This window comes from Pezoporus occidentalis, unplaced genomic scaffold, assembly GCF_034315485.1.
Source record: "Pezoporus occidentalis ecotype Australia unplaced genomic scaffold, CSIRO_AGI_Poc_V1 ctg173, whole genome shotgun sequence".
Taxonomy (NCBI): Eukaryota; Metazoa; Chordata; class Aves; order Psittaciformes; family Psittacidae; genus Pezoporus; species Pezoporus occidentalis.
Window position 1 is genome coordinate 831,144 of NW_026913565.1, and position 13,897 is coordinate 845,040.

At 35.4% G+C, this 13,897-nt stretch overlaps 1 protein-coding gene across 2 annotated transcripts in view; it reads right to left on the reverse strand.

Annotated features, from left to right (window-relative positions):
* Positions 1 to 209: 209 nt before the first annotated feature.
* Positions 210 to 13,897, reverse strand: part of KIF18A (kinesin family member 18A) — a 36,024-nt gene continuing 22,336 nt past the window's right edge. Inside the window, exons 14-17 of one of the 2 annotated variants that reach the window (XM_062614228.1) lie at positions 4,666 to 5,149; positions 4,035 to 4,139; positions 1,864 to 1,973; positions 210 to 610 (exon numbers count right to left, since the gene is read on the reverse strand). In XM_062614228.1, the coding sequence (XP_062470212.1) occupies positions 468 to 610; positions 1,864 to 1,973; positions 4,035 to 4,139; positions 4,666 to 5,149 (842 nt within the window). In that variant the 3' untranslated portion in view covers positions 210 to 467. Of the gene's footprint in view, positions 611 to 1,863; positions 1,974 to 4,010; positions 4,140 to 4,665; positions 5,150 to 13,897 lie in introns of those variants that run through there. The other variant, XM_062614227.1, reaches the window with a different exon arrangement.

Sequence of the window (13,897 nt, forward strand, 5' to 3'; positions counted from 1 at the left end):
TACAGTCAAAGTGACTTAGCAGGTCAAAACAAATTTAACTTTTGTATCACAAAATTCCCATTGAAAATTAAGACTGACTGTAGGTAGCAATTTAAGGCAGCATCTAAAAATTACAGTATGACTGATCCCCTTAAAGACTTGCATCATCTGAAGTATTAAACTGCTAGTCAAACACAGAGAAACGCTCACAAATATTATGTCAAAAGGTATACTGAAATGAAATTGCTTATTTATTTGTTAATATGCCAAAGACATTTGCGAACTAAAAGGAGACAAAAAAAATAACTTACTTTAATTTAGAATTTAACAAAATCCTTTTATTTCCAAGAAGTGGTTCTTACTGAAATAGTGCAACACTGAGACATCTTTAATACAAAAGAATTCACAGAAGTAAAACAAAAGTCTGCCTGTCCTCATGTGCTGTCCATCCAGTCTGCTTGAAATATGGATGAACTCAGAAGTCAACCCTATTTTTTTTTCTTACAAACACGAAGTAAAAGATTTTTTGATGTCCTTGATTTGACACCAAACGCTACGTTTCCTTCAGAAAAGCTTCTAAGTAGGTTTCTTGGCACATCTTGTTCTTGCTTCCAGCTCCTTGTTTTCATTCCTAGTGAAGAAAGAGCATTTATTACAAATCGGAGACACTCATTCAATAAACATAAGCAGAATCTGGCCTACCTGAATATCTTGCTTCCAGAGCGTGTTGAGAATTTTTACAGCTATTTCTTGTCCTCGAGAGCCTAATTTTGACATGCAAAAACGTAATAACTCAGCTGAGCAATCCAGTTTGCTAACTGCCTAGAAAGTCCAATAATTAATCCTCAATTGGCATGAGATGTTATTAAAAGGGCACAGTGGTCTATATAAAATGTAGAAATAGGTGTAAGTTTTATTAATCCATATTATTATAGAACAGTATTGAAAAATGAACAATCATTAGAAAATTTTTGGCTATTTAATCAAAAAGCAGCTCTTCCTTTAAGGGATTTGATCATATTTCATTCTTCTGCTGAAATGCATGCTATTGAAAGCAAGATGTATTTTACGTTCAGTTAAACTTTGAAGAATCAAAAAAATTATTCTCTATTTCACAATGTGGTCCTTCATTACAGAGTTTCTCAATAATACCAGAGTAGCAGTTGAATTTGGCAACTTCATAACCCAGTCTTGAGTAGTAGAAATTGATGTAACTATGCATGCACTTTGCCAAGTAAATAATTATCGGTCAGATAATACTTTGCCTCAGGTTTACACTGTTTAGGAAGTTTATTTTAATAGAGACTCAACATTTCCCATGAATGGAGAACAATGCATTCATAGGTACTTGCTCCTTCACATCAGTTCTTACAGAAAAACACTTATGTGCTGTAAAAGTGCGTATTGCCTATGCCGTTGCGCAAAGCTGCACAATCAGACTGTTTCATAACAGCAGCAGATCAAAACTTTAAACTATCTTTGATCTCCTCTAAACCGCACTAATGAAGATCATTAGGTGTATTTCTGAAGATAGAAAAGGAGACAAGTGGGGAGAGAGAAAAGGAAAATTGTAAGGATTTAGTGCATTAAAATGTACTGCAGGTGCCAAGCAATGTAGTGTGCCATGCACTAAGAAAGACACAGGTTTTTGGGTAGCTGTGAACAGAATACCTCCGTACACATCAATTGAAAAAAATTATTTGCAACTGGTTTTGTTATAGTAAAGATATACCTCAGTGAGAAGCCATGGAATTGTAGCAGACTTTGACAGAATGTCACCTGATAGCATTATCAGCAATCTGTTAGAAGCAAAATAATTCCTAAATATTGCTTTAAAATAATTTTTCCTCTGCCATTGCGTTAGCCAAAAATAGCTCCACTTACCTGCCATTTTGGGTACTCGCAAAGCTGTGGGGCTTAACAAGACCTCCTGTCGAATGCGTTTTGCAGAAACAGTATCTCGCAGGCTGCCTAGCCTAGCGTTTGATGTGGAATTGGAAAGAGAAGACAGGAAAGAGTTTGCTTTCAGCAAAAGGATTAAGCTACAGTTCCAGTAGTTTATGCTTTGCAATGTAGAAATATATTAAGCAATGTAACAGAATGCAAAGAATAAACTAATAATTTATGATGCCTATATTATCCCCCTTTTTCCTTTTTAAAAGCCTACAAGACCATTTCAGCTGTGAACGTAAGAACTACTGTTACTACTTAAAATGAAGACCAATATGCTACAGCTTTTTGGAAACCCCAGAAGCCAGCTTGATGGTCACTGCATGCAAATTATACTAAGAAATAATCTTAACATATGTAAGAAATACTTGAAATGGTCAAGCTGCGTTTATTGAACAAATAACACTTTTCATTGCTACAATAGCTTTTCTATGTTCTCCAACACAGCTGGAGGGGGTGGCTTCATAGCAGGCAATACTTTTTAGCTAAACTAGAAGAAAGTTGCTAAAGCTTCAAATTCATTAAGACAAAACATCTATATTTTATAGCCTTTTATGTGATGAACTTCAGATTTACAGTGAAAATTATGAACCTATCTAATCTCACCATTTCACACTTGCCTCACTAACCTCCCCAGTTCCACTCTGTAAGACAGCCTCATAAGCAAGCTAGTTATACTTACGTACCAAGTTTCTATGCTTTTCCTATTCCCCTAATGATATTGTATTATTCTGACTTTATAGTGCTCTAACTTACACTGTTTTTCTTTATAATGATTTTCTGCCCAAATGAAAATATATAGCAAGCAGTAAATACAAAGACTTGCTTTGTCCCAGGCCTAAGTACTATTCATGCATGCTTCTTGGAAGAGAACTACATGCCAATAAGAACGTAATGCTGTTTAGCAAAAGCAGCCTCTGTATGATGACTGACTTGCTTCTTATCCCTTGTCCTAGCAACAGACTGTTTCAAATTATATTTCTGATTTAGAGAATATGCCAGATTTATATTTTATTCTTATGTTAGTATGAGATGAATGACTGGAATGAACATGGAAAGCATGAGAAAAAAAGAGGGAAAAAAGAAGAGAAAGGAAAGGCAATATCTGAAAAGCATATTCCTTTCCTCCTTCATGAACAAGCTTTCATTCGTTCTCTTCATCATAAGCTGCTAGTGAAAACCAAAGAACTTTGCTTTACAGACAGTTTGTACTCGGAGGCAGAGGAAATAATCTCCACAAAAAGAATAAAAGTTGGGGGATTTTCCTGTAGTGTTATTCTAACTTGGAAACAGCGAAATACGTGTTTGAGATACAGTAGGAATGAGATAAAAAGAGCAGAAAGAGCTAGTATTTTTATCTCTAAGGAAGATCTAAGCATACATAAATTTGGAAATCAATACACAGTTATTAGAAAGAAGTACTTCTTAAGTCTGTCATAGAACATTTACCTTCAGGTAAATCAGGCTCCAATAGTTCCCACACCTGTGCCTAAAGAGAATCTAGAAAACTAGCTCAGTTTCAGGGATCAGGTGATTTATTTTGCTAAATTAATAATCATTTATTTGAAGAAATTAAAATGTGAGATTTGCCTGTTTTCTCATCATAGGAGCAATCCTAGAAAATAGCTTACAACAAGAATTAGTAACAACTAGAACAGGAACATGAAATTAGATCAGGCAAATCTAATAATCTACTAGGAAGATCTGCTATCTCAAAGATGCTAATAAACCAAAGAAGTTTCTTCCATGCCCTGTGATCTATCTATAGAACATGTTTCAAGGGTCTTGAAACATTCTTTAGAATACCCATGAGGTGGCAGCTCCACTCACTGTCTAGCAACAAGCAACTAATAATATGACTTAAAAAAAGGTTGTCTCAATTTTGGCTTTTGGATAAAGATAAAAAGAAAAAAGCCAATTCCTCAAAATTTACCAGGTAAAATCCATAAATTGAATCATTCAAAGTATTTGAGCCAGAACGTCTCCTTAGTAGGTCCATATGACCGGTGCAAGAGGTTTTCAGATTTGAAATATAATACCAAAGCTTGTGTGAGAACATAAAGCAATGCAAATTCATTTGTATAGAAGATTGAGTTTAATTTTACCTTAATATTTTTCTTTTTCTCTCAGCGGCAGAAGTCATTGCCATATAGGAGGGCTTCTCAAGTACTGACGTAGGATTTTTGTTTTTTAAGGAAGAGAGTTCAAGTCTGAAATCAAAGAATTATATTTTTGTAAAACCTGTTTGGGTAGAAGTCAAGTGAAATTGTTCTCAATCGTAAGTAAGCATATGTTAAGTTGAAAAACAATATGGGAAATTCATTTCAATATTACTTGAGGCAGATTTACAGAACCTCACAGATATATGGCAACTTTAACAACGGTATTTCTCAATGTCAAAGAGGCTAAAGCATCCCTTTTACAGACAGGAAAATTAAATCTTGGAGAAAGAAACTTGCCTGAGGTGTCACAAACCATATCACAAACACTGTATTTTCTTTTTGGTATCTATCTTGTAAGAGAGAATAAGCCTTTAGCTTCATCTGTTGTCACCGACATACCACTTGCTTCAAATAAATAGCAGAATTTATTCTGATGCCAGTTAAAATTGAGGGCTTGATTTTCAAAATATTTGGTTTACAAATAAAATTGACTTAAATGGAAAAATACAGTTGTAAAGGCAAACAGAATTAAATTGTTTGGGTAATATTCCTTGCTCTTATAAATGGAAATTACCTGTGCAGAATGCTATTGATGCATGGCTGTGACTCCTTCACAGGTGACTCAGTAGACATTTCTGTTGTTTCACCTGTCCCGTCATAGAGAATTACTGTTGAGTTCATGTCAGCTACGGTGCACTCTGGAATTATGTTACATGTAGTGTCCAAAACACTCTCCTTTTTCACTGGCATATCTATATCATGCACCTTGGCTTCCTGAAGGCCAGAAAGGTATAAAGCTTTCTTTACCACAGTCTCTGTAGACAAGCTCTCTACTGGCTTCCTGCAAAATTCTGGGGTATACACAATAGGGTGGACCTCCTTGGTAAGGGAATCCTCCAGATGACACAGACTGGATTGCTTGGATGCAGCAGGACTTTGAGCTGTGACCGGAGAGTCCATTAGCTTCCGCCTGGCTCTTTTCTGCGGTGGTACTGCAAATTCTGCTGTTTGCTGTGTATTTTTACTCATTTCTTGTGACGGTGTACCAAATGTTGTACCTGTGCAACACAGGCAAAGTGGTTAGCACATTTACCTGCATTTGCTACCAAAAATCCTGCCCGTTTTCTCCTCTTCCCAGCCGAAATACATGTATTCACAGAAATTATGGCAAAACCTGTTTATTTTATTTACATATTAATTTGATCATTTAGCTGAAATTTTTATTGCAGCATAGTCCAGATGGTAGCATTTGTTCTGTGGAACTCAAAGTATTATAAATATGCATAGGCTGATATAGTTAATCCCAGAGATATTACAAGTAATCACAAGTAAGATATGACACATGACAACAGGGAATGGAAAAGTAAGAACAATGAAAAAAAAATAAACAAAAAAAATTACATTATCATGACAACCATCTTAAAATATTAAGATGGTACTATCACAGCCATCTACAGCTGCCTCATGGTCACAGCCTTTTTTTCCCTAGCAAGTACCATGCATTAGAATGACACCGTTGTAAAAGGAAGGATATAGAATCACTTGGAGACAAAATTCTTGGACATTGCAAATGCTAAAGCAGTGTTTTAGAAAAGGAGAATGAAGTTACTTGGATCCTGACATCTAATATATCAACTCCGGAAATAAAAGCACTTTACTAAAACTCCCACCCTTAAAATTAACAAAGCAGGCAATACAGCAGTAATTGACCATTCCTAATCACCCTGATCGATACAATTTTTCTTGAAGTAGCATAATAATGTTATGTGCAAGCAGGCAGTTATGAGAGCAATCTCCAAAGAGAGAAAAGACCTTTGATCTCTTAAAGTTTTCAGTAAAGGAGAATCATTTAAACAGACCACTGCTCAAATGGCTAGGATAATGGTGACTTCAGTAGTTAAATAAGATGTAACAGTTCATTTTTTTAATCAACAAACCAAGAGTGGGAGAGGGCTGTCAAAACCCCAAGTGCTTCTAGATTTCACTTCTAGTGCAAATTTCAAAAATTAAAGCTACTATCCTAAAAAAGTATGAATTGGTCCCACTTGAGCTGCTAGCCACAGCATCATACATGCTCTTTCTGCATTGACTACTGCATTCCTGAGAGCAACTACACTGTAAAAAAAGCTCCTGCTTTTTAAATTGCTGTAAGTTACTCAAGAATTAACTGTGTTGATAAATATTTATTTCTTCTAAAATTCCATTCTACTTTTGCCTAAGACTAAGAAAGTTAGTTTGAGCTCTTCAGTCTGAATGTTTCTTTACTTCGCTCTCATGTGTTAACACTTTAGCCATTTTAGCTGCTCCATAAAAATTCTTAGAAGAAAAATTGATTAGAAACACGTATGTATTACATTATTTCACCCTGAGTTTGATTTTTTACAAAAAGCAAAGCTTAAATTATTACAAATCTTCTGTCTGTTTGCCTCTTCTCAGCCCCATTTAATTTTGGTCTCATTGCCCAGTTGTATTCCACATTTGCCATAGGCAGAAAGCTTTAAGAATGCCAATTCCTCAAGTACCCTCAAGAAATCACATGTCTTGGGGAAAAGGCACAAATAAGAGCCTCCTTGAAAGAAAGCTGTCAAAGGATGAAGGATGGTCTCAGCACCATGTTTTTTTTTTGTTCACACTTCGGAACTAGACATACCATATGACAGATTCCTCATGCCCAGCTACACAAGATGATGCCCAATTACAAGATACAAATTAGAGCTGTGAGGAGACAAGAAAGGATTTAAAGACCATGACCTGTTCTGGAAGGATGGAATGGATAGTATCAAAATGTGCACAGCTGGCAAGTAAATTAGATGCTAATAAATAGGCCACAAACCTATTCTTTGTTGACAGACCTTAATTCAAATCATGAAACCATTGAAAAAACAAAAACATTTATACCCCACTCAACAGCTCAGTTTCAGAAAGCACAATGTTTAAACTACCATGGTTCAACAAATATCCAACAATGAAAAAAACAGTAAAAGCAGGTTAATTTTAGCTTAAAGTGCTTATGGAAAAAGATGCTTGGACATGAACAATTACAGTTCTATTATGCTCTTTTCAGATTTGAAGAAACATAAGCACAGTAAACTCAGGCCTGAGAGGACTACTTGACATGAAATTGTGAGTTTGTGTATGTGCCCATGCACAGTTCACTACAAATAAGATTTTTTTTTTTTTTGATAAATCAAAGCAAAATACATTATATTCCCATACCTAATCTTAGTCTTATTCATGGTCACCAGTCACCAGGTGAAGTGCAGTAGGCTGCTGAGATCCAGTAGCTTGATTGTAATCTAAACATTAAGCTAATTCAGAATATTCTCCCTGATCAATGAAATGGCAAGGGTAGTAGAACAGGTCCTGTGCGTTCCCCAAGTAATTTTTACCTCCCTTAGAAATAATATAAATATAGGCCTACTCTGATGAAGGCATTTTTCTCCAAGACTTGGTAGAATTTTGTCACTGACAAGCAAGAAAGTTATTTATGAACCCTTTTCAATATGAACTCTGTAACACTACCACCAAAGCTGTGACTTAATGTGTCTGCTCTTTAATTTTGGTTCTATGATTATTATTGTTCTATGTAGAAGACTAACATTTATTTCTTTAAAAAAAAAACAAAAAACCAAAGCAAAAAAAAAAACCCAAAAAACCCCCACAAACCTGCTTAAACAAAAAATCCCCCAAGACCCCCCCCCCCCCCCCCAAGAAAAACAAAACAACAAACAACCCACACATTTTCTAGTTATTACAAACAAAATTAAGGACAAAACTTGGTTTTAAAGGTTTTTGGACACCCTTAAATACAAGAATAAGCTTTATCTAAGGATTCCAGTCTAGCATTTGAAGTAACTAACTAGCTGCTAAACATCTCATGACAAATTTTAAAATATTCATTTATTACGTTTTCTCCTGCTTATACAAACCTGAAAGTGTGTGTTTCAGGGAAAAATAATGGTTAGAGTTCTATTTGTCTGTTGTTACACTAGGACAGGGAGGTTCCAGTTGCAGAAAGTTGGTTTACTGTAAGACACTGAGGTTTTGCTAATGCCCTAAAGTTACTAGAAAGGAAGTCTGATGGAGAAACATTTTGGTGAGTGCCAAGTTTTAGAAGCTTCTCCAGGACTAAATACTGGAAACATTTTTAAATTAACTGTAAATGCAGCATTGAAACCATGAACTAAATAGGTAGAGAACACAAAATTATTGCCAACATTAATAATTTGTTGAATTTCATCATAATGAACAGTATTTCATACTGTAATACAAGCGCATTAATAAAAAGACAGATGCAGCAATTCTATATAGGGGAAATATAAGCCACTAGTTAAAACCCTGATCCATTTTTAAAATCTATTTATTTATGGAATCAAACTCATTTTAAAACAAAGCTAAAACAAAACTAGCTTTTCTTGCCAGTTAAGTATTGGAAATAATGTAAAATATTCAAGAAGTGTCCCTTCTCATAACTTTTTGTGAAAGCATCAAGTTGCTCTAACACAGTAAACAGCAAAGAAACCAAAACCACCACTAGCAACATCATTAACTTGGTTTCACCAAACACAGCATAAACCATGTTAGCAACCCCAACACCCCAATTCCACCTCAGTTATTCCATGTTGCTGTTATACAGCATACAGCTCCAAACAGTCATGATCTAAAAAGTAAACAAGTACACCAAAAAAAAGCATTTAAACCCCTAAAAGAAAGTGATTTTATTTCTGTCTTAGTAAGGAAGCAACATACTGAAGATAGTTGCTCATTTTTTGCAGGTGCTTTTAATAGCTGCCATTGAGAAGTTGAAATAAAATGGTTATGACAATCGCTAAAAAAATCCCATGACTCCTGTAGATTTCAGGTAACTTCATGTGGTCATAAGTGTTTCTCCTAAAAAAAACACCCCAAACATGAATTTTCTTGCAAAAACTTATTTTCAAATATTTAAAAGGCTACACAATATTATTAAAAGCACCAATATGGAGAAGCATACTTTAAGATTAATATATATTAAAAAACCTTATTTAAACAGAATTTAGTACCACAACCTGTCACTGAAGCAATTTGCCTTAGACTAAAACACCATACCCTTATCTTTCCTAAATATTATTTTTACTATTTAAAAATATGTAATATAAAAATATTTTAAAATACAGAAAAATATTGAAAAGTATATGAGAATATTTAAAATTCAACAATTTTAGCATAACTTTGTCTGAACAAGCACTGAATATTTCAGGCAGTCATGTGGTCATCTGTCACAACGCGGCTCATATCTCAGTGGGACAATGAAAGCTAAGGACAGCCAGTTCCCCTAAATCCTAGTCAAGCAGGGAAAAAGAAAAAGCTCCAAATCAAAGGACTTCAGTGTTCTAAGTGGCAAATATAAATTTCCATTATTAAAGCAACACATTAACAAATGAAGAGACATTCATTTCATAGCAGGTCGTGTCTACTAAAACCAAACTATTCACATGACAATCTCAGGCAATGTTTTCTCCCAGGATACTCCATTTTAATGTGATATTGTTGAATGCTTGCAGGGGGGATGTATGTATATATGTTTTAACACATGCTTTATCTTACTGCCTAAACACAGTAAATTAAGACAACAATAGATTCTTAATTATGAACTGAATAAATATATAAACCAGTAATAAAGTACCATAGATAAGATTAATAAAGATTTCTTGCATTAATAGGATGTGATATGCATGGGGTATCTAATAAGTTTAGCTCAAAGAGCAATACCTACCTCTCACAGAACAAATACACTGAACTCAATTCAGCACGCTATGTCAAATCCCATAAATAGGTTACAAAAATACAGGATTCCAGAAACTTAAAGGTGTCTACTGGCAAGTATTACATGTGATTGGTTCAATGGGATTTTCCCTTGTATTGGAACTGGAAACTGCAAGTCAGCCGAATCTAGATCCAATCTGTTATCACTGTCTTAGGAGTGTTACTGGCAAGAAGTGAAGACAGCGCACTGAAGACAGCCTATTTTCTGGAACAACTGTGAATAGTTCTAGAATGGATGTTTAATGCTCGCCATTAATCGTCATTACTCGTCTACTGAAAGACAAACACTTTCCAACACTGAAAAAAAATCGCCAAACCTGTTCCATAAAAAGGTAGAGAAATTATAGTGTTTACAGTTTGTATTTGCTTCATGTTTTGTGGCCAGTTCAATCATTTGCATCAGAATGACCACCATGCCTCAGTGATGGTAAGTTTACTTTTTATTTTATATACAAAAATGAATCCCTTTGTACTTTACCAAAACATCTGCAGTTAACCTACATCCTGATGGAGGAGCTTGAAAGAAAAGTTTAGAAGGTGTATTTCCTTAGCTAGTGCTTTCAGCTGCAACACGTCTTTTTAAAAATAAGTATTATTCCAAATGTATTTCAAAGAATAGATCATGTATTTGCTGATCTTTTGCTTCAGGCTGAGGATTACGAAACGTAGTTGTTGGAGTTTCTAAATATTATTTTTCTTGAGTCTCACAAATTAAAAACCAAAGTCACACTCCACTGACTAACCACCCTCCAAACAGTACAAGGTGGTTTTGGTCATAAAGCTTGTTGCATTATCTGTCCCAAAAGACTACTAAGAACTGATTTATCAGGAGAGAAACACAGTGATAGTAGATATTTACAGCCCTGTGAGTTAAAATGAAAAGCAGAAGACAGTATTTGTGAAACATGAGTCATAGCAAAAGTGAGTAGAGTTCATGACAAACAACTCTGATGAACTGGATTATTTTTAATTGACATTTGAGACAAAATAATGGCCTAAACTTCTCTTCTGAAACTCATGTTAATACATGCATGAGGATTATTTCTGGAAATTGTGCTAAATCAAGTCTACCAGGTAGTTCTGCTAAAGTGAAATAAAATATTAATGTATTCATTTCAATAAATATTTCTGGGCTACCAATGATTGATCCAATTACAATACTAATCATTCATTTTCATCCTTTTAACAACTGACTCACGGAATTCCAAATTACAAGTGAGATCTAGTGAATGCATTTCAATTCTTGAGTATTCATGTAACCCAAATGCATCTTTGTGACCACCAATGGTTTGTTTGGTCACAAACTGCTTTGAAAACAACAGCTGGGAACTGTAAAAAGCTAAAATCCTGGCTGCATCCTTGTGAGTCCTTGTGTTCAGGTGTACTATTTTACACAGCGTGACAAAAAAAAAAAGTTATAAGATAACGAGAAAAAGCTGGTCAACATAAGACAAATCTTTCCTATATACAAGACACACGCTTTTCCTACTTTTAATCAATTTTCTACTGCATACAACTATACCCCAATTTTTCCTGCCATGCAAAACAATAAATAGACTTTCCTTTTGGATGTTTGTGACAAGGGGAGGTAATGGATGCCTGCCTTTTTTTTTTTCTTTTTTTTTTTTCCTGTAAATCAATTCCATTCTCTCAATGGTAATGTACAGTAAGGCTTCCGGAAATGGGATGCCTGAAACAATGCCAACAACTTTCCTATTCACAGAAATACTTGCAAATACCAGTCAGAGCTCTCCACCCATCAGTCCATAGTCTATGAATACTGTATGGCCTCCATTAACCAGCACTCAAGAATGGGGGCCCAAATATATTTTAAAATGAATTTAACATTGTTTTCATTGCTTGTGCAATACCTTGATATGGAGAGATCACATTTATAGTTTCATGAAGCAAACACAAACAATCAAATTTTTGTGTATTTGAAAACAAAAAGGGTAGTGGAAAAATCAGCATGTCCTATACAAAACTACAACTTGAACTTATGATTAAGGTCAGAATGAATAGTATGGGTGGACATTTAAAAATAGGAGTATACATTGATGAAAGCTGTTTAAAAAAAAATAAAAATCAGCCATATCAAGACAGAGTAGAAAGATGGTTAAGACATGTCACAGAAACCCCACCTTAAGGCTTCATAGCAGAAGACAGAGAGAGTAGAAGTTCTAAAAATGTGTTTTCAGTCTTGTTTTAAGAAATCAAAATCAAATTACCAAGAAAAATCAGTATTAAGTATAATATGAACACAGTGGGATAAACTAATGTTGTGCAAATATTGTAACATTATTTTTACTTGAAATTATAAGACAATTCAAATGCTGCATTTTAAATTTAATGGAATGCTAGAATAGTTTGGGTTGGAAGGAACCTTCTAAAGACATCTAGTCCAACCCCCCTGCAATGAGCAGGGACATCTTCAACCAGATCAGATTGCCCAGAACCACATCCAGCCTGGACTTGAACATCTCCAGGGATGATGCATTCACCACCTCTCTGGGCAACCTGTGTCAGTGTTTTACCACCCTCGTTGTAAAGATTTCTTTTCCCGCTTGCATCTCCCTCTTTTAGTTTAAAACCATCACTCTTTTTCCTATCACAGCAGGCCCTGCCAAAAAGTCTCTCCCCATCTTTCTTATAGGCCCTTTTTAAGGACTTAAAGGCCACAATAAGGTCACCCTAGAGCCTTCTCTTCTCCAGGCTGAAAAATCCCAGCTCTCTCAGCTTTTCCTCACAGGACAGGTATTTGAGGGTATTTTGAGCTTCATTTTAAAAATTCCTGAACTGGCAGAAGAAAGCTCACTTCAACTAAGTGCAATCAGAAATTTAAGCTCTTAACTAAACACTCCTTCAATCAGTACACGTAGAGTGAGTTAGCATACACTGCAAGCCAATTTGTTAGAGGAAGTTACTTGCATGGCACAGTGCAAACAAACCAAGAGAGCAAGGAGCATTTGCTTAAGACAAATAGTGAATTTTCTGAGAGTTATTTCTATGACCCATGGTAGTGCTACAGCATGCAGATACAGATGACTAAGCAACATTAGTTGGTTGGACAAAATTGCTGAATAACAGTCAGGTAGTAGCACATATATGATTCTCAGAGCAAGATACTTTACAGAAGGTGTTTAAAAGTTTCAAAGGTTAAAGAAAAGAACAAGATAGAAAGATGTTAATTACTGTAGTTAAGTCCTACATATGCTCTGGCAAAGCTGATGAGCTTTAATCAACTTTTGCTAAAGATCAGTTTCTAAGCACAAGAACTGACAAACTTGTTAACTTGACCACAGAAACACATGTTGAATACACACCTGGAGTATCATAAAATGGTTTGGGTTGGAAGGAACCTCAGAGCTCATACTCTTCTAACCCCCGGTCACAGGCAGAGACACCTTCCACTAGACCAGATTGCTCCAAGCCCCATCCAACTTGTCCTGGAACACTGCCAGGGATGGGGCAGCCACTGCTTCTCTGGGCAACCTGTGCCAGGGCCTCACCACCCTCATAGCCAAGTTTGTTTTTTTTTTTTCTTAATACCTAATCTTAACCTCCCTTCTGATCTTTTCCTCTCCCACTATGACTTGATATCATTTAACACAAAAAAGACTTTCCAAGGGAGAAACCTTAATCAGAAAAAAAGATTTATTCATTCCTGGAACTCAGGTGAAATTCTTTAGCATTTTGAAACTCCTCATAGACATCTTAAAACAAGGTAATACCAAAACCAATTCATACAATAAAGTAAAGCCCATTGGGAATAGATATTTGAAAGCTACTTTCTGTGAGAGACTTTTAAGAAAACCTGGGATAAAAATCCCTACCCTTTCACTTTTGCTATCCTTCTCTTCACACTTTTAAAGTTCTTTTTCCCCCACATCAATTACTAGTTTGACTTCCCTCTTCAGGATCAGCTAGTAGAATGTAGTTAATTCCAAAGAAACCCATGAGAAGTCAAGGTCCTGCTTTCACAGTTTTTCCTGTTCTACAGA